Source organism: Sarcophilus harrisii, chromosome 4 (assembly GCF_902635505.1).
Source record: "Sarcophilus harrisii chromosome 4, mSarHar1.11, whole genome shotgun sequence".
Classification (NCBI taxonomy): Eukaryota; Metazoa; Chordata; class Mammalia; order Dasyuromorphia; family Dasyuridae; genus Sarcophilus; species Sarcophilus harrisii.
This window is the reverse complement of record NC_045429.1, coordinates 10693650-10714452: the sequence shown is the minus strand read 5'-3', so window position 1 is coordinate 10714452 and position 20803 is coordinate 10693650. Positions and strand designations below refer to the sequence as shown.

General features: G+C 44.4%; 1 protein-coding gene across 20 annotated transcripts in view; it reads left to right on the top strand.

Moving 5' to 3' along the window:
* Positions 1-20803, top strand: part of SGIP1 (SH3GL interacting endocytic adaptor 1) — a 271977-nt gene that overhangs the window by 30727 nt on the left and 220447 nt on the right. For 18 of the 20 annotated variants that reach the window (XM_031968951.1, XM_031968947.1, XM_031968949.1 and 15 more), the window contains exon 3: positions 18409-18453. In XM_031968951.1, the coding sequence (XP_031824811.1) occupies positions 18409-18453 (45 nt within the window). Of the gene's footprint in view, positions 1-17543; positions 18024-18408; positions 18454-20803 lie in introns of those variants that run through there. The other 2 variants (XM_031968945.1, XM_031968941.1) reach the window with 2 other exon arrangements.

Sequence of the window (20803 nt, the reverse complement as noted above, 5' to 3'; positions counted from 1 at the left end):
TAAGTCTCCATTTATTCAAGGCTGACTTGTGATGGCTTCAACTCTCTCCCCTTATTATCCTTCCCTTCTAAGGAGAGAATGGAAACACTGGATTTAGTCTAAAATGGATGTTAGACACCATCTTGTCCACTCCTTTCTCTTGGATAGACAAGATCTAGAAAAGTGGGGGCTTGACCCAAAAGTACAGAAAATCTAGGATATGAATCTATTGCAGATCATGAGATCGCTGATTGAGTTAGATCTGAAAGGAACCAACTTCAAGGTCAGGGAGTCCATTCTATAGATGAGAGAAAAAGGGAAACTGAGGCCCAAAGAGAATATTTGAATTTTCTGAGATTACAAGCCAGAGAAAGACAAAGTATAATTCCACTCCTCTGACTCCATATGTCACTGGGAGCAAGGTAGTTATCTCTGTATCTTCCATATGGTACATAAGTCAGTGGACACCTGGGTGGTGCAATGGATAGAAGGCTGGGTCTGGAGTCAGGAAGCCTCATCTTTGAGAGTTCAAATCTGACATCAGACACTTCCTAGCTGTGTGACTCTGGACAAATCACCTCACCCCGTTTACCTCAGTTTCCTCTTCTGTAAAATAATCTGCAGAAGGAAATGGCAAACCACTCCAGGATCTGTCTGTGGCTGGAACTGTGCTAAGCACCAAGAACACAGACACAAGAAAACCAGCTCATCCCTGCCAGCAGGAACGGAGAATGTCCAGCCCACTGGCTGTGCAAGGCTGGCGAAATCATTGGTTAAGGCAACCCCCGGCAGTGGTGAGCTGAAAGATGGCTACAATGACCCCACCCCGGCTTGTATTCTGTGACTCGATAAAATGAGAAAGTCGGATCCATCTCCTCTGAAGTCCCCACTAGCTCTGGGAGGCTTTTTATTGTGTCAAGAACCAGTTCTCTTCCTTCAGTACTCAGTGTGGCTGCGGATGCCTCCGGGAAGCCCCTCTGACTGCACCCCATAATTGAGGGCAATCTGTACCTCTTCAAATATACATGGAATCCATCAGTCACCCAATGCACAAGGATCCCTGCAGCATCTATTGGGCTGGGGATCAGGGAGTGACCATCTTTGTCTCTTATTTCCTTCCTTTTGGAGTCCATCTGACTCCAGACTGCACCCCCTGCTCCACCTATATATCTATATATCCACATATAGATATAGATATATCCATCCATCCATTTATATCTATCCATCTGTCTATCCATCCACTGGAGGACCAGAGCTAATGCTGCACGGACTTAACCCTTTCTGCTCCAGAATGCTAGTTCTGAGACCTGCTGCCCCGGCCCGTGCGGTTCTGGCTCTGAGGCCCGCTGCCCCAGTCCGTGAGCACCTTCCATCCTCCCCTTCTGCAGTTTGGAAATTATAACCAAATCAATGCCACCTTTGCTCTCAGAAAGGAGGGGCTGTCCATGGTTCTGCTGAATGTTCCTAACCAAAAGCTGGCTCCCAGGGGCCCTTTCTGTCCAGCTGGGCTGCCTCCATCTACCAGCTGAAACCTCCCTGAGGGCAGGGGTTTGTGTATATGTTCCATGCACATATATGGATTCAAGGATACACACATACACCAGTGTTAGGATGTGTAGTGTATACATGCGTCTCCAGTGCTCAGCATAGTGCTTAACACACACTAAGTGCCTAATAAATGCTTTCTTCCCTTCACACCCGTGTTCTTGTCCTGTCCATTCACAGTAAATGGAAATTTAGACCGCAATCTCCTTGGGGCAGAAACTAGGCCGTTGTCTTGTATTCCCAGGGCCAAAAGGCTGACCATTGCCTCCCCTCAGGACCTCCCTTGTCACTTAATCACTATAGGGAAAAACCCTTGTAGCTCAGGGGTTAAAGGTACCTGAAAAGGACCCCAGATGCTGACAAGCTGTGTGATGTTGGGTCAGTCACTCAAATCTCTGCCTCAGTTTCCTCAATGGTAAAATAGGGATAAGAAGACCTAGAGTTATAATGAAGACAAAAATGCAACAATATTTGTAAAATGCCACTTTTAAAATGCTACTTATTGTATAAGAACGTGTACGCAAGTGTATATCCAGGAATAACGATATATTTTATGTGTGTCCATATCCATAATACATGTGCAAGTCTCTAGATATGTGTAAATACATAGAATTGCAGATACAGATACAGGAAAGAGAGATACTTATATAAATATATGTGTATATGCACACAATACATACATATATGTATATACACAAATGGGGGACATGCATGTGTATTTGTGTATATGGGATATCTATCTGCACACACTACCCACACATAGAAAGAACATATACATGTGCCCCTGGGTGCAGCCAGGTGGCACAGGGGCCAGAGCCCCGGGCTTGCACAGTCTTCTCCCCCAGTTCAAATCTGGCCTCAGACTCTGTGACCCTATTTGCTTAGGTCACTTAATCCTATTTGCCTCATGACCTGGAGAAGGAAATAAACCGCTCTGGCAAGAGAAGCTCAAATGGGATCACAAAGAGCTTAGGTGACTGAACATGACAAAGCAAAATATATGTACATATATATGTATGTGTGCATCTATGACTATCTATATCTATCCATGTATCTATCTGCCTAGCCATCTATCCATTTACCTATTTATATCTATCCATCCATCCATCTATATCTTATCCATCTATTTATATCCATCTATCCATCCATCCATTTATCTATATCTATCCATCCAACCATTAATCTATCTATCCATCTCTCTATCTATATCCTTCTCTCTCTCTCTCTCTCTCTCTCTCTCTCTCTCTCTCTGTCTCTGTCTCTGTCTCTGTCTCTGTCTCATCTATCTATCTCTTCCCAACAAAGAGAAGCATAGCCTATGGAAGGTCAGCAGGAAAACCTAGGTCATGTCCTCCCTCAGACACCCAGCTCTTCGGGAAGCCAGTTGATCCCTCAGAGCCTCAAGACCATCCCTTGGGCGCCAGGCCGCACGTCACCTGTAGCAGACCTTTAATCTGTTGGTTCTGTTTAATTCAGTTGAGTTAGAGCCTCAGTGTGATCATGTGCCATGTGTGAGAGGCGCTTCTCTTTCTGCATTTTGATTTGGAAGCCATCCCTAGGAAAGCCGAGGCTCAGTCAGGCTCTGATTGCAGATCGCTGGCAAATGGCACCAGGGAAAATGCAGAGTCCGTTGGCTGATTTTGTCATTTCCAAAAATACTCCGGGCTTTTAACGCTCTGACCTGAGAGAGGGTTAGGGGAGGAAACCTGTGGATTGAGCGGCTTTAAGCAAATCCTCCTCCTTGGGTGAGCCATAAGCTCCCGGTGCTCAGCAGCAAGTGTCCAGAAGGTACCTTGTCAACAGAACCCAGATGGGAGCTGTCCTGGGAACAGGCAGGAGTAGGAGGGGCCACCGAAGCATCTGCTCCATCACAGGCCTGTCACATGGACTGAAAGCCTGACTCAGTTGGGAACTAGAAGTGGATATTGTCATGACTCACTTGTCTGCCTTTTTCTCATCTGAATCTGAGGCTTGGGGGCCGCAGCCATCTCCCCGCAGGCCATGGTGAGTGATCTGGGAGCATGGGGCAAGGAGAGGTGCTAGAGGGGGGACAGTCCTGAGCCCCAGCCCCAGGGTGTTCCATGGGAGGGCAAGAAGCTGAGGCTTCCCTAAGGAGACGATGGGGCTGAAGGTGAGGTCCAGGCTACAACCTCCAGGATGAGCTGCACTAGAGGTAGATCAGGGCAGGGATGGACTTACTTGTGCTGCGTGAAGGTACATGAGCCTGCTCCAGAATGCACACGGTTTCTAAACTGGCTGCTCAATGGGAAGACTGAAGTTTGAGGTGCAGGAACTAAAGGGAACAAACATACTCACTATAAAACCCGGGGTACTCACTCAGCATTGTTCTAGAAACCCTGAGAGCCATTCCCTGGGGGACCCATACAGCCCAGCTGAGGGTCTCCTGCCCTTTTGCCCAGCTGTCCTGATTGGTTTGTCCTAGGCTGGACCAGGTTTCCTATCCATCCACTCATCCAGCCCATTGGATAAGTATCTCCTCCCTCCCCCGTTTTCCACCTCTTCTTTGAGAACAATAATCAATTCTACTTCACCATCATTTCCCCTGGAAAAGGGACGCTCTAGGTTTCATTCATCATCCGGTGATTTTCCAGATCAAATATCCCTTCCCTAACCCCCACCTGTTATGTATACCATCTCTCCCCTAGAATGTAACTTCCTAGAAGAGCGGAACTGTTTCAACTTTTATACTTGTATCCCAAAACTTAGTACAGTTCTTAGTACTTAACAAGTGTGTAATAAATTTGTTTCCTTCCTTCCTTCATCAATCAATAAACATTTATTAAGTGCCTACTGTGTACCTACTAAGTACCTACTATGTAATGAGCACTGAGGATACAAAAAGAGGCAAAAAAAAAAAAAAATAACCCCTGCCCTCAAAGAGCTTACCATCTAATCCATTTATCTCCATTTTACAGATGGAAAAACTGAAACCTGGAATGTGACTTACCCAGGCTCCCACAGGCAGAGCTGTAACTAGAAAATCTGGTGCTCAGGGAAAGCCCCATAAAACACAGTTGGTAGAAGCAGCCTGAAAGGCATCCCTGGTGGACAACAAGAGAGAGGAAACAGGGCACGGTCAAGCGGAGGAGGAGCAAAGTCATTGGAACAGGAAGGGCTTCACTGGTTAGCTCTCCCCTAGAATTAGCTAGATAACACATTGGATAGCCCTGTATGAGCATAGGCAAGCCACTCAGTCTCTGTCTGCCTCAGTTTCTTCATTATTAAAAGGGGAGGTATCAACATCATCTACCTAAGAGGGGTTAAAATGAGATCATCTAGGAAAATTTTGAAATAATTTTTTTTGAAATTTTGAAATAATATTTAAACTTAAAAAATGATCAAATCCATATATGTATATTCACAGATAGACACACAGACACATAGACAGCTAATTATTATTAGCTATTATTGTTTGGATTGTTATTTTTGCTAACTCATTGCTATGCTCGATTATCTCTACTTTCTGGAGGAATCCAAATGTCATTGATTCAATTTATTTCAATAACTATTAAGTGCCTACTATGTGTCCGGCACTGTACTGAAATGCTAGGGATAGAAATTAGAAAAAAAAGGGGGATAGTCTCTGCTGTCAAAGAATATATAATATTATGGAAGAAGACAACAAGCAAAAGAAAGTTGAAAAGTGTTGTGTGCGAGAGGCGGGGTATCCGGCAAGGAGCAAGGATGTTCCCTAGAGTAGAATCATGTAAGATTAAGTGTTACCTGGAAATTTTTGATGTCTCTATAAAGGAAGGCTTTGGGAGGGATTTAGGGCTCTTCCCTTCAGCCCTACTTGGAAAGTCTCAAAACCAGTCAATCCATATGGTAATGAGATACCATATGACATTAGCACCTTTTAAGTGTCAGTACCCTGAGAGAAAGCACCATTTGCTTTGCCTTAGGTATGGCTTGAGATAGAGATATCAAATGTCAGAGCTGTGATATAAGTTCCCAGATTCCCAATCCAGGCTAATTCCCATTACTCTAGAGTGCCACTCAATCTAAATATGGAACTCTCTAAATCCTAACATTTTAACAACTAAAAATAAAAGTAAATTACTGCACCATAAGATGGACTAAGAGCAGCAGTCATTCTGGCTTTAGGGTTGCTAGAGAAACGTTAATAGGAACATGAATCACATTGAGCAAAAAGCCCGACATCCCACTGAAAGGGAGATGGCAGAGTTGATGGTGGCCAGTCCCAGGAGCAAACTGAAAATCTCAAATCTTTAGAGTCTAGTCGATCTGCTGAAGATTTTGTGGCCGTATTTTTGTTTTTCAATATATTTAGTTGTTTGAGCTGCCTGTATTTCTCTGCACTTTAACCACGGATTTATTTTTATACTCTGTTATATAGCAAAATGACTCTTGTGCGTATGTGACTATGTGAGTATGACTGGAGCTCTCACATAGATGGGGTCATTGAGGGTTCCTTCCCAAGACAGAGTAGTGTGATATAATTCACAAAACACTTGTTAAGCACCTACCATATGCAAAACACTCTTCCAGGTTCCTGGAATGCAATGAGCAAAAAAGTATTCCATCAATGTGATTTATTATTATTATTCAATAGTTCAATGGCTTTGTTGTTATGGATATGAGACACCACAACAATAATCTCTAAAGAACATGACAAGAAATCTCTGGTTCCCTGTGCTGCTTACCATTTTTTTCCCTTTTTCTTTTCAAAACATATGCACGGATAATTTTTCAACATTGACCCTCCCATAGTCCTATGTTTCAGATTTTCCCTTCCTTCTCCCACTCCCTCCCCTAGATGGCAAACCATCCAATATATGCATATGCATGTTGAAATAGATGTTAAATCCAATATGTGTAAACATATTTATACATTTCTCTCATTGCATAATAAAAATCAGATCAAAAAGAAAAGAAAATAAGAAAACGAAATGCAAACGAACCACAAAAGGAGTGAGAATGCTATGTTGTGGTCCACACTCAATTCCCACAATCCTCTCTCTGGGTGCCGATGGCTCTCTTCATCACAAGATCATTGGAACTGGCCTGAATCATCACATTGTTGGAAAGAGTCACGTTCTTTAGACGTGATCGCCGTATAATACTGATGTCGTGGCTTACCATTTTTAACCAATGTTGTATTTTATGTGTGCAAATTTTGGTTGCTGAAGAGACAGACTTAAGCGTACATGACAGCAAAACTGTACAAATCAACTTGGGAAGTATCTAAGAAAAACCTCTCAGGCAAAATTTTCAGGAGAGACGTGGAAGGTTCTGACAAGCAGATAGCGACTTGTCCTGAAGACTGTACCGAGGAGAGCTGTGTCGAGGAAATATAACAACTAAGGTAACAATGAGTGAAAGTCATGATTTTTCCCTCAGCTTATTGCATGTGATTGTTATAACTTAAAAAATAAATAAATAAAATGGGGACTGTGAAAATATTGTGTAAGGATGTCTGGAGAAAAAAAAGTGGAATCATTCCCTTTCACATCATTAGTTAGAGATGAGTCACTGCTTATGAGGAGGCAATGATTTGACTCAGAGGCTACAAACAAAAATTCATGAGAAGAGAGGGCCAGAAAAAGAAACAGGAGAGTAAACTGAGTGCAGGGAATATTTTAGCAATCTGGGGAGAGAAGACATAGAAGGAGAGGCAAGAAGTTGCTCTCAGCCATCAAGCTTACGTCTTGACTTGCACATGAATTGGACATAAGTTGAGACAGCTGCCCAAAATCATCAGCCCTCTTCTCATCTTCCAAGGTCATTGAAGTTCTTGTCCACTAGAGGACAAAAGTCAAAATAACTGGTGATGAAGGCCTGGGTATCTTAATTGTCTGAGCAAGCTCTAAGCACTCCACAGCACCTGCTTTATTCACTTTTCTGGCCATTGGAACAATGTGTTTCCATGACTCCATTCCACCAGGGAAAGTCTTCATATACTTGGAATAGACCTACCCATAATTCACTTATGAGGTCATTCATCCCTCGCACTGATTAGCCCATCTTCAAGATAGTTTTATCAAGGGTGGCCACCAATTCTTGCTACACCTTCTTGGAGCCACACGTGAGTGCTGGGTGACAGACACCTAAAGTGGATGAGCTATCCTGAAAGGACTAAGCAAGCTCTCACTCCATAGGTGCTTATTCTCCATGAGCACCCCATACATTCACCCACCCACCCCCTGCTGAAACGGGGTGATGGAAGAGCCTAACTTTCAGTAATTCAGTCATCAAAAAATCAAGCTGAAATAGGTGAATATTGAAAATTAGGTTTCTCAGATGTTTTGCTAAGCCTATTGGGGAAACAAAGCACTGTTTGATTAGTTGGTCAGAAAAAGAAACTCTTTTTAGCCGCTGTGCTAATTGGAAAAGAAATGATTCCTCATCTCTTGTGGTTTATAGAGTTATCTGAGCATATTTCTCTCTAAAACCATCTGCAAATTGATAGTGGAAACCTTTGAGGAGTGTACTTTTACCTTAAAGGGTTTGAGAGGTAAAAGCTGGGTTAGAAAGACAGGCTTTGCATCTGTTTTGCTACAAGCTGTGCTTATTAGAAAAGAGCCATGGTTTGATAAAAGCTGATTGGAAAAAGCAGAATCCCACTGAGTGAAGATCTGCCTGGGCTTATCTGCATTGCCCAGAGAGCCAACCTGAGGAGCTTTGTAATTCTCTGGTTTAAAGGATCTGCAAGTCACCGAGCAAGTACAATGGACTATATAAAAGCATCATGCTCTTTCAGCAGACTCTTAAGGGTGTCTGTGAGCTAAAAGTGCTCATCACTGTTTCATCAGCCAGAGATAGAAGAGAAGTTGTCGGCCAGAAGAGAAGAGACAACTGGAGGGGAGTACCTAGTGGAGGGGCAGCTTGGTTTGGTATACTCCTGTGCCACTCTAAACAGTGTGACCAAAGTTTATGGTTGGATTACAGTATTTGAATTCTCCTTGCTTTTACCTCTGTTGAACTGAAGAATTACTCCTGCCTTTGCTTTTTGCTGATTAACGCTGTGATCATTATCACTTTTGCCTTATCTTTTTTGTTTTATATCTTGAGTCAATAGAGTTATTGTTGCTGATTGATTTTGGTGTAAATGAGAAACATGTCCATATAGTTCGGTGGCTTGTAGGGATACACCATCCTTATATCACCGGTGTCCTTAGGATCCCGAGAGAGACTCTGAGGTGGTGTAGGCCCCCTCAGGGTCTCTGCTTGCCAAAGATGGGTGCCGATTGGGGACGGACAGGCCAGTCCCAGTTGGGAGAGAGGGAGCCTGGGGAAAGGTGGAGCTCGGTGAGGCACCCAGACTATACTTGGATAAAACACAGATGGCACGCCCATCCGATTTGCAGATTACAGCAAGCTGGGAGGGATAGCTAACCCACCAGATGACAGAGTCAGGATCCAAAAAGATTTCGACAGTTTAGCGTAATGGGCTGAATCTAACAATATGAAATTAAAGAACAACAAATATAAAATCTCACGCTTGTATACAAAAATCAACTTCACAAGTAGAAGTTTTAGTCATGGCTACACAGCTGTTACTCTGAAAGATCTCTGAATATCTGAGTGGATCTTAAGATCCTTGTGGATTGATAGTGTACTATAGCCACCAAAAAAAGCTAATATCATCTTGGGCTAAAGCAGTTGGGGTATCACTTCTGGGAATAGGGAGGTGTAACCGTTTCTCTGCATTCTGCCCTGGCCAGACCGCCTATGTTGTATTGTGTTTAGTTCTGGACACCATGTGTTCTGAAGGATATTGATGAGCTGGAGAGAATTCAGAAGAGATAACCAGGATGAAGAAAGGCTTTGTGTCCACTCCATCTGAGAATGGGCTAAAAGAACTTTGGGTTTTTTTGCCTGGAGAAGACTCAGGGGGGACATGGTAGTTCTTTTCAAATACTAATGTGGAAGAAGATTTAGATTTGGCCCCAGGGTGCAGAACTAACAATAGCTAAAAGTTACAAAGAGATCAACTAAGGCTGGGTGCCAAGAAACACATTCTAGGCACGTGAACTGTCCCAAAGTGGAAGAAGGCTCTGAGAGGTAGTGGGCTCCTCCTCCTTGAAAGGCTTCAAACACCTGAGCACCTGTTTGGGATGTCAAAAATGGCATATGTTGGGGATAGAAATTGGATTAGAATTCAGGGGTCCTCAAACTATGGCCCGCGGCCCAGATGCGGCAGCTGAGGATGACTATCCCCCTCACCCAGGGCCCATGAAGTTTATTTAAAGGCCCACAAAACTAAGTTTTTGTTTTTACTATAGTCTGGCCCTCCAACAGTCTGAGGGACAGTGAACTGGCCCCCTATTTAAAAAGTTTGAGGACCCCTGGATTAGATGGTACCTTCTAGCTGTTTAATTCTGTGATTCTGGTAAGGTCAACTAAAATGAAATAATTATTGTTGTTGCAATTATTGTTCTTATTTTTTTTTCAAACAATTGAATGGGCAACCTGCTGCAGATGGTATCATAGCTGCCCTGGATGGTGACCTGGGAGGGAGAAGGAAAGAACTAGTTTAATTCTAAATACCCCAATCCTGCTTGGGTTTTTAAACAATCTCCCCAAGACCAAAGAGTGAGAAAAACAAGGACCGATGCTACATAATGGAGAAGAGCAGTGGAGATTTTACAGAGTAATGTAAATGAGCTAAGACGATACTGTCTTTATAAATGGCTTTAATGAAACTTGCAGAGCTGAGTTTTTCCATATATTTCCTTCCAAAGTACATTGCATTTAGCTGGAAAGTATGGTGAATTTGAAGCACAGCTATTCGTGAGATAATAATTGTATATCATCTAGCACTGTGTCTGAGCAGACTCATCCTCATCATCACTCAGAGCTCAGGGCATTCTAATTCCCTCCCTTTGGAAGGTTCCATGAAAAGGGGTCCTTGCCCCACCTATCTCAGTGTGGATATTTTGGAGACATCCAATGGGGTTCTGGATGCTTTACAAGGGGAGGTAGCTCTTCCATTGGCTAGGACTCCTTAACAGTGAAAGGTCCCCCACGTTTGAATTCATGGTCTAGAGGAAAACACCTCACACTCAGAGCATGAAGATCCTGAGTCTCATTCCCAGGAAAATACCCCAATGCTTGTTGATTTGTTCAGAAAATCTAGTTGGAGGCTTTAGAAATAATCTAGTCTCACAGCTTCATTTTATAAATGAAAAAACTGAATCACAGCACTTATACAATCTAATCCTGGAAAATCCCTCCCCTCATTTCCCAGATAAAGAAACTGAGGCTGGGGGTGTAAAATAACCAAGATCACACAAATATTGTAGTAGCTGAGTAACTAGAAGAAAAGTTGTTTAACCTTTCTTAGCCTCCATTTTTCATCTATAAAATAAGGATTATAATACTTATATTAGCAATATATGAGAAAGGTGGACAGATAGGAGTGCTCTAAATATATTTGACTTTGGCCTCAGTTTGCTCATCTATTAAATGGCTTAATGATAGCATTAGCCTCACAGGGTTGTTGATGCTTATACATAAGATATCATCTGACATATACATACATGTGTATATATATATATGTGTGTATAAGTATGTATCTTCATATACACAAAATACTTCATATACATCCATATATAATCACATATGTGTGTTGTGTATACACATATACATATACCTTTATACAAACACACACACACACACACATATATATATACATATACTTAGATATATGGATATGGCTCTATATGAAGTATTTTGTAAACTTTAAATGCTATATAAATGTTAGCTGTTATTATTATCATTTAAACTCTTCCCTGCCTCTCTGTGTGAGCTATTCATTAATAAGGTAGGAGGTCTAGATAAACAAAGTTTGCTAAGAATAGCTGGTTTCTATGACTCACAACATAGGTGTCATGCAGCTTTCTTTAAGTCTCGCTTCCTCCCCCAGCCACGGAGCAGATTCCTTCCATGACCTTTTTTGCCATCAGTTAATTTCTCTCCCTCCCTACCTAACGTTTCATTTAGTTCTCATTCCACTCTACACCTGTTCTCCAAACCAAGCAGATGGTTTCTTTGGGATGTCATTGGAAGAAGTGACTTTAATCTCTGAATGTTTATGTTTGGGGGAGGAAGAGGGAGAGGGAGGAAGGGTGGGTCACCATAGATGCTGTCAGTGCTTCCTCCTCCCTGTGCATGATGGGGAGGATGGGCAGGAATCAGCATTTATCTAGTGCCTACTATGGATTGTACTAAGTCCTTCACAATTATTCTTTCATTTGATTCCCACAGAAACCCTAAGAGATAGGTACTATTGTTATTCCAATTTTCTAGTTGAGGAAACTGAGTCACAAGGTGAAGTGACTTGCCCCAAAGTAATAAAGCTAGTGTCGGCATCTGGATCTGAACTCAGGACTTGATTCCAGGCTCAGTTCTCCATCTACCCCCCATGAGGACCCCTGTTCACAGAGTCTGGTGCCAATCTTGTAAACAACCCCTTGGAGAATTATACTTCCACACCTTTCTTTAAAAAAAAAAAAGATTAAATTTATTTGTTGTTATATTTTAAGTTCTGAACTGTCTCCCTTCTTCCCTCCCTTCCCAGCCCACAGTAGCGGGGTCTACCTTTTGATACATTAATAAATATATATGAAAACATAGCATACATAATTCAATTTATCAGCCCCTTTCTTCCTGGGTCCCATTTCCCCCTGTCGCTCACCCTCAGCTGTTTTATTTGTCTATAGTTGTTTCCCGGTTGTCTTCCCTATTCGATTATGAGGTCTTTGTCTTTCTTTGTATCCCTGGCACTTAGTACAGTTCCTGGCATATAGTAGGTGCTTCATAAATGCTTGTTGACCTAATTAGACCTTAGAATGCTACAAAAATAGGAGCGCTAATATGATTTCATTCTTTCCTTCTCTCCAGCCAGTCTGCCAACTTTGTCTAAAGTGACCAGAAGCCTCTTTGTTTAAGCAGCAGGTTGGTGGAAGGAGGGAGTGAGTGAATGAATGAATGAACGAGAGAGAAAGCATTTATGGAGGATTTACTTAGTACTCAGCTCTGGAAAGGAAGATACATAAAATAATCTTTCCCTTAAAGAATATATATTCTAAAAGATGAGGGCAGCAAATATATGGGATTAGAGGCCCAGAAGAGGATTGGGATCTGAGGCATAAAAGGGAGGCTGAGTCAGTGTTTTAAACAGCCGGCTGATGTGGGATTTCCAAAGGCAATGATTCTTTGGGTTTGATCACTGCAGCCAGAGAAAGAGGAAAGTGGACAGGTTGGGGGTGAGGAGGGTCCATTGGAACAGCTGGATCGATGGAAAGATGTTACAAGTAGATGCTCTGATGGGGTGTGAAGGTTGAAGCAGGTTGGTATCTTGTGATGTCAGGAGCCAGAGCACTAACCATTTGGATGGTGTCAGAAAAAAAGAGCTTGAAAAAGCCAGAGATTAGGGGAGGAAGGTGCCCTCCCAGCAGGGACATAACCTCAGATTTGGGGACCCTTTGGGGCATAATATAGACATGCAGGGGAATAATAACAAATGGCTAGAAAAATGATTATCAGTTCCGAGAGGGCAGACACTCTCTTATTTCTCCTATTCTTCCCTCTCACCCTCTTCTGCTATCCCATGATAGCTTAGTCTGTGCTCAGGGAAAAAAAAATCTTTGTGGAATTGCAGGTGAAAATGGCATTTGCTCTGAAATCCCCAGCCCCTTTAAAACACGATCATCGTGAGGGGTTTTAGGGAAGATAGTTCAGTGGCTTTCTTCTAAGTATCTGGGAAACTTGCCTTTTGAAAAGCAGAGGACATTGGATCTATGTACTCCCAGGGGGAAAAGTAGTTTTGTTGTCAGTTTTCATCATTTGTTCAGTCTAGTGGGTGACTGTGGCTCCACCAGTTTATTTTGTTAAAGACAATCTTTTTCATTATCTTCCCTTTTAGCTCTATCTACTTTTAGTAATCCTCAGCTTTTTCAGTGAGAACAAATGTCAGTTACAAAAGATGAAAGGGAGCTCTCCATTATCAGCACTAAATAAATATCAGTCCTAATGGGAAAAAGAACAAGTGATGGGCAGAGTACGTGGTTCAAAAAATGCCCTAGACTGTGCCAGGCAGGGAGGGAGGGAGGTAAGAAAAAAGCCAATTTGAATCCCTGTCCTTGAGGGGCTTCCAGTCTATGAGATGAGATGGCCACAAATAGAACCCACCGCACATCAGGGTGAGCACATCTCTGACTAGGGTGGCTGTACCGGTGCTTTGTCACAGGACGCAGAAATTCAGAGGATGCAGAGATTTAAATAGTTTTGTAGGGGCAGCTAGGTGGCGTGGTGGATAGAGCACCAGACCTGAAGTCAGGAGGACCCATGTTCAAATTTGATCTCAGGCAAGGCAAGTCACTTAACCCCAATTGCCTCAGCAAAAAAAGGAAATGAAATAAAAGAGTGATGTGAAAAGACTGCAGAGTTTTCAAATGTTACATTTGCCTTTTGACACATCTTGGTCCAGGTCAGTTCCTCCCCAGCTCCACCTCATTCACAGCTCCTGGGTGGTACCTTCTCTTGCATCATCCCAGAATCTCTATTTCCCCTCCCCCATTGGCAGGGGGATGAGAAGAGGCAGACACACTCACCTGAATGTATCTTAATTATTCAGGTACTAGAGTGATTTGCCATTTACTTTTCCAACTCATTTTAAAGATAAGGAAACTTAAGGCAAAGAGGATGCCCAAGGTCACACAACTAGAAAGTGTCTTAAGGTCAGATTTGAACTCAGGAAGATAATACATATATATATATATATATATATATATATATATATATATATATATTATATATATAATATATTATAAAATAATTAAAGTTTTCCTGACTCCAGACTGAGTCCTCTATCCACTATACCACCTATGTCTTAATTACTCCCTTTATTATTTTACATCATTTCACACAGTTCATTTGGGAGGGCGTTTTGAAATAGTTCCTCAAATCAAGTTCTGATAAACTGGATTGGAGAAGTACAGCAGAACATAGAATTTATTTTTTTAATAAAAAAGACCTTTCTGGCTGAGAGGCAGCAGCATCAGAAAAGACCAGGGTTACAGACTTAACTTTTGTCTGGGGGATGATTCGAACCCAGGTCTCTCTGTTGTGTCCAACACACTTTGTGATGCTGCCTCTTTTTTTCCCTTCTCTCTGAGCCTCACAACAACACAGTGAGATGAGTAGGGCTCTCTCTCTCTAATGATATATTTGACATAAGCATGGCTGTGTCTGCCTTTAGTGCCAGAGGATTCTGAAAAGGCTTCTCTTTCCTCATCTCTTCCCTGTTTCCCTTCAGCAGCCCTCGGCTTATACCCATTTTATATGAACTTCTCTGATGTTGTATGGCAATCTAGAGAGACCCGAGGGGTCAAGAAGTCTTAATTGCCTCCTTTACAGATGAGGAATCTAAGACCAGTAGGGATGAAGGAGTCATTGACCGATGGTAATTGGACCTTAACTCCAGAGCCATAATTCTTCCAGTTCTTTTGCACTGGTTTCTTCTCAAAGAGAACATGACATCCTTGAGATCAGAGGTGGATTCCTTCTTCCTTCCTCAAATCGTGCCTGACACATAGAAGGAACTTAATAGATGCCTGCTGATTGATTGTTTGAGGTCAGGAAAGCCTGCCTTCAAAGTATAACTCTGACATTTTCTAGCTGTGTGGTCTTGTCACAAACTCCTGCTGCAGCTCACATTCCCATTCTGTAAATAGGGAGGATAATCCACACAGGAGCTTGAGTGCTTTGCACTTTTGATTTAAAAAGCCAGTTGTGAATCTTCTTTTGTATATTTAATTATAATTATATAAGTGTATTATAATTATATATCACATGTAATAATGACACATAATATTGTTAATACACACACGTGTGTGTGTGTATGTGTGTATATATATATATGTATATATGAAATGCCTCTTTCCATGACCTACCTACTACAGTTGGTTTCAAGGGCCCTAAGAAACAGGATCATCTGTCTAGCATTTATTTCTCTTTCTCTCCTGTTAATCTCTATAAAGAGATCACGAAGGGAAATATGGTCCACAAACTGTAACGTTCTTTACAAAGGTCATCAACCTATATGAATTCCTCTCAAATTGTGGCTAATGGGGAAAGGGGAGTCACATTTCTAAAGCACTTTACAATTCACAAAGCACTTCTCACAACTGTCTTATTAGTTCAAGTAGATTTAAATCCTGTCTCACATATCAACCCTTACCTAGTGATGTGTCCAGGGACAAATAACATTCCACTACCCAGCCTCAGTTTCCTCACCTGTAAAATGCCTATCCCATAGGGCTGTTAGGAGGATTAAATGAGTTTAATGTAGGCAAGCCTCTTCTGATATACGAAGCTCAGTTTTAAGTATTTTCCCCCTTCCACCACAAAAAAATCACCTCTCTAGACCTATGGAGATACTTGTTACTCTCTCCACAGAATATAAACTACCTGTGGGCAGGAACCTTTCAGTCCTGTCTCTGTATCTCTTGTTTCTCAGACACAGTGAGATGTTAAATAAAAGGTTTGTCCACTGAGGCTACATCATGTGAGCTATCGGGCCCGTTGGGTTCGGTTGGGTTTTTGGAGGCCACTTCTTGTTTCATGGATGTAAAAATGGAGCCTCCTTCTGGCCTAGCTGATCAGCACTTGCTCTGCCTCTTAGAAACTTTAGGGAGATATCTAGGGCATGAAAAGATGGAAGTGACTCAGGGTCACATAGCCAACAATTGTCAGAAGCTCCATTCAAACCCAGCTTCTTCTTCACTCTACCTTCTAAACTAAAGGTGTCAAATCTATGCTCTAGGTAAAGCACCTGGCGTGTGGCCTGGACCTGATTAAAATAGAACAGGGCAACGTTTAACAAAATAAATAACAATACAACGTAACACAGATAATGTTCATTTGTGGTTTTCTGTGCCAATAGGTGGCTGGCAGGAAGTCTATTCTCTGAACCAGGCTGGCTCAAAAATAACATTATGACACAAATATTAATTCATCCCATCTTACAGATGAGATAATTAAGGGCCAAAGAAGCAACATGACTTGCTCAGAGTCACACAGCCAGGCTATGTCAGAGCTTGAACCCAGGACTTTGACTCTGGAGCCAAGCTGTCTCTCCAGGGAGGAGGAGAGCCACCAGCCTTGGAGTTTCACGGGAATCCTAGTTTCGGACTATCTAGTCTAACTTTCCTCATTTTACAGATCAGGCAGCTGAGTCCCAAGCAGGATTTGAACTTGGGTGATCTTAATGGCACCCCCATCCTCCCATTTCCCCATCTCTATAAGCAGCCATATTACAGGTGGACAAAGTCTCTCACTGCAGAGCCGGAAACCAGCTAGTACCTGCTCAAGCAGAAAGGCTCCTACGGCCCCTTTGAGACACTGACTCTGCTGAACTCTGGGAGGGCAGAGCTAGACACAACTGCCGGAGAGAAAGAAGGAATCACCTGCCAGGAAGGCAGCCTCCACCTGGCTCTGCAGCAGCCCTGCACCCACAAAAAGCCTCCCCAATTTCATCTTCTTTTTTTTCATTTTTCAATGAACAAGTACTTTTATTCTCCCGCTTTCTCTTTTCTTCCTTCTTTCCTTCCTTCCTCCCTCCTTCCCTCCCTCCCCCTTCCTTCCTTTCTTTTCTTTCTTTCTCTTCCTTCCTTTTTCTTTCTTCCCCTCTGTCTCTCTCTCCCTTGCCCCTTTCACAACTTGTCACCTATCTCTTCTCAGATGGCACCTACCGGGTCCCCACGCTGGACCTGACGTGGGCAGCTTTCCCAGAGGAAGTGTTAGGAACCAGTGCCCATCTTCCCCAAAGAAGGGCAGAGAGTCCCACGGGAGGGAGGGGAGGGGGGGTCGCCGCCGCCGCCGCTGCTGCTGCACCGACCTCCGTGCAGGGCAGCACTGACCCCCCCCCTCCCCGCCGTGGGCCGCCGGGCTCCCCCACTCGGGCTCCCTCTCTGTGCCTTTGCCCTGCCCCCTCCCCTATGACCTCCAGCCGGGCCAGGCCGGTCCCCGCGGGGTCTCCCTTTTGTTTCTTTGTGTCCAGGACGATCCCTGGCCCTGGGCTCGGGGGCTGGGCCCTGTCGGTCCCCGGCGGCTGGGGGGGGTTTCTTCCGCATCGCCCCTTTGGGGTGCCTGGGGGGGGAGAGTGTTTGTTGACGAAGTGACGTCAGCCGGGCTGATTCCGTCTGGGATCGCGGGGAGCGGCTGAAGCCGCCGGGTCCGGCCAGGTCGCCCTCGCCCTCCCCTCCCGGAGCTGCGTGTGGGGGTTGGGGGCGCCCCGGCCGCCGGAGCCTCCTCGCCGGGAGCCGCAGGGCCGGAGCCGCGCTCGGGGCTCCCGGGGCTCCCGGGCTGCCCTTTGCAGGAATGGTCCCTCCCAGCTGCCCCGCGCCCCCACCCCTGCATCTGCCAGGGCCCGGGCATTAATCCCCTTGCCCGCGCTCGGCCGCCGCACTAGGATTAGAGGCGGCCGGGGCAGCGAGGGAAGTGCGTCACAGGTAGGAGCAGGCTTGTATGTTTGGGGAGGCTGGGGAGGGGGGGGAGAGCGGGGGGCCCGGAGGATGGGGATGAGAAATAGGTTCTTGTGCGCTCTCCAGGGGTATTGTGTCAGGAGATGCGAGCTGCCGACCATGTGACAAGGTACAGGCAGGAAGGGATTGGCTGCGCTCCTGGCAGGCGTGTGAGCTCAGCGAGCTGTCCCTTTCTCTCCAGCATCTTCCTGCCATCCTGAGGTGGTCCAGGGCAGCCGCATCCACGGCCTGCGCTCGCTGGCAGCAGCTCCGTCCGCTCGGGGTCCGGCTCCCGTCTGGCGGCGGCGGGGGGGCGGCTGGGGGCAGGGGGACTCCACCGTAACCAGGATCCTATTTTCCCGTGTTTTTCCAGGCTCCTTGGAAATTGAGGAATGCGATTCTGCCACCATGATGGAAGGTAGGTGCTCCCCCTGCCCCGTTCCCTGGGTTGGCTCCTCAGGCCCGGGGGCGCCCGGGATGTCTGGGAGCCGTGGTCCTCCCTGAAATCGGGGTGCAGACGGGGCTCCTGCCCAGGACCTGTTTGCAGCCTCTTGCCAGGCTCCAAGGCTGCATGTCCACTTGCAGCAGCCTGGAGGCAGATTCAGGAATCAGATCCCGGGGCTTCTCCTTCGCTGGGAGCACCCAGATTTCTCCCTTTTCGTTTTTTGGACCAGAGTGAGAAAGAGAGAGAGAAGAAAGAGAGAGAGAGAGAGACCCCTGAAATCTCCTCCCAGGGAAAAGCTTGCAAATAAGTTAGGAGAGAGGAGGTGGTTTTTTTCTGGGCTGGGCTCCTTGGGCTCTCTTGATTAATCATTTACAATGGAAACTCATTTTCTGAATTCAGCATTACCCAAGAGAGGTCATTGACAAAGTTACCCACACGAGGACCTGTCTCTTTTTAGGTGAATTTTTCTTTAAACAACAACAACAACTCAGAATCAGACTCTGGGCTATTTTTGCCTCCCTCTGCATCTGAGTTGTTTTGTCAAGAGTAAAGCTATGTTTCAGTTGACTGATTCTGGACCCAAGTAGCCCACTACCATTGGGGTAGGGTTGGCCGTCTCTCCCTTTGGCAACATTTGAGCAAAAATCTCCGGATTTAAATATGAAACCGGCCCGAAAGGCTGCTGGGCTCTGTCAGATCTGACAATATTCCGAAGCTTCCCATCCTCACCAGCTCCAAGCCCCATTTTGCTGCACCAAGGCTTATTAACCCTGTGCAATCGGCCCTCTGTCAGTCATGAAAGGACAACTCCCCGCTGGTGTTGACAAGCTGGAGATTTAGGGGAAAGAGGAACTTTTTCCTGTGTGGATGCATTATGAACTATATTATGCTGAATTTAATTGCCTTTTCATCCCTGAGAGAGTAACAGCCCGAGGACACCTCTAAAACACACCCGGCCATTAAACTGATGGGGAAATAAACAGACTGACTAGAGCTGGCTTTGATTTTTTTTTTGTCCCCTTCTCTCTCCATTTTCCCACAAGGGAATGAGGCGAAACTGTTGGCCTTCTTTAAGATGACAGGCAGAATTTATGTTCCCAGCCTAGATTTTACCAGTGCAGAAGATCATGCATTATCTCCATGTTATCCAGGATCTGTGCTGGGGGGACTATTTATTTCTCTACCGGGCAAAGAGCTGCTGGAGTGGGTTAAAAGAAACTCCCCCACATGTAAATTAGGGGGTTAATAGTGACATGTTTGACTCAGGGTAGCAATCTATTTGGCCAGAATTTAATTTCTTGGGATTTAGGGGGATATTGTAACATTTGTGTATATTTGTGTATTGCTACTGTTCCTTAGAGGAAAGAAGAATCATTGAGTCATGATATTTCAATTTCTTTTTTTTTTTGGGGGGGGGGAGGAATCTCTATTTAAAAGACTGATTCTATGTGGTTTCATGTTGGAGCCTGGTTTCAAAGGCAAAGAAAGACCTCGGAAGCCAGAGGTCCTTTCGACAGAGATGTAATAAATCAGATTTGCTGAGATGTGGGATTGAATCAGCTTCATGAACTCAGAATGGAGCTAAGCTTTTGCTGGCAGGGCACAGGCTCCTTTTTTCCCTCTCCAGTTCAAGGCCCCTCGAAAATCAGTGTCTCCTGTGAAATCCTTCCTTCACCCCCTCAGAGAAACATGCCGGCCGTGCTCTTTCTGGTTTGCTTCGAGTGTCGCTCTGTGAAGTTACCGTGTACCCTTTGACTAGTAGTTTTAGCAACTGGATAATTAGAGTGTGGGACTTGAGCTAGCGACGCTGCTCGGTACCATTGCTGAGCCCTGTGTGATGGAGTCCATTGTACCGACTCGGAGTATCAGCCCAGTAGGGTGAGATTCTCATCCAAGGGCTCCCCCAAACTAAGATGGGAACCGAAGCAGGCTCATGATGGCATTTGGTGTGCGCGATCGCTGGCCTCGTTGCCAATTCTGGTGCAGGATGGAAGCTCAGAATAGACATGAATTAGATGGGTGCTATTGAGGTCTTGCCTTTGGTTGGATGCTTAGAGTCTAGAGTCCTCCAAATTAGACTCGTATTATATATATATAGGTATATACATATACCTATATATATTTAAACTATAAACTCATATTTATAAGTCCTTCTAATGTTTGCTATTTAGGGCCATGTCTAGTCTTTCTGTAAAATGTTTTCAGTTTTTGATCATCATAAAGTCTCAATGTGGTTAGAAAAAGAGCTAAGGAACAAGCTTGAAGATTGGGGGTGGGATGAAAAGCTTGGTTACACATGATAGAAATAACACTTTTTAGGCCT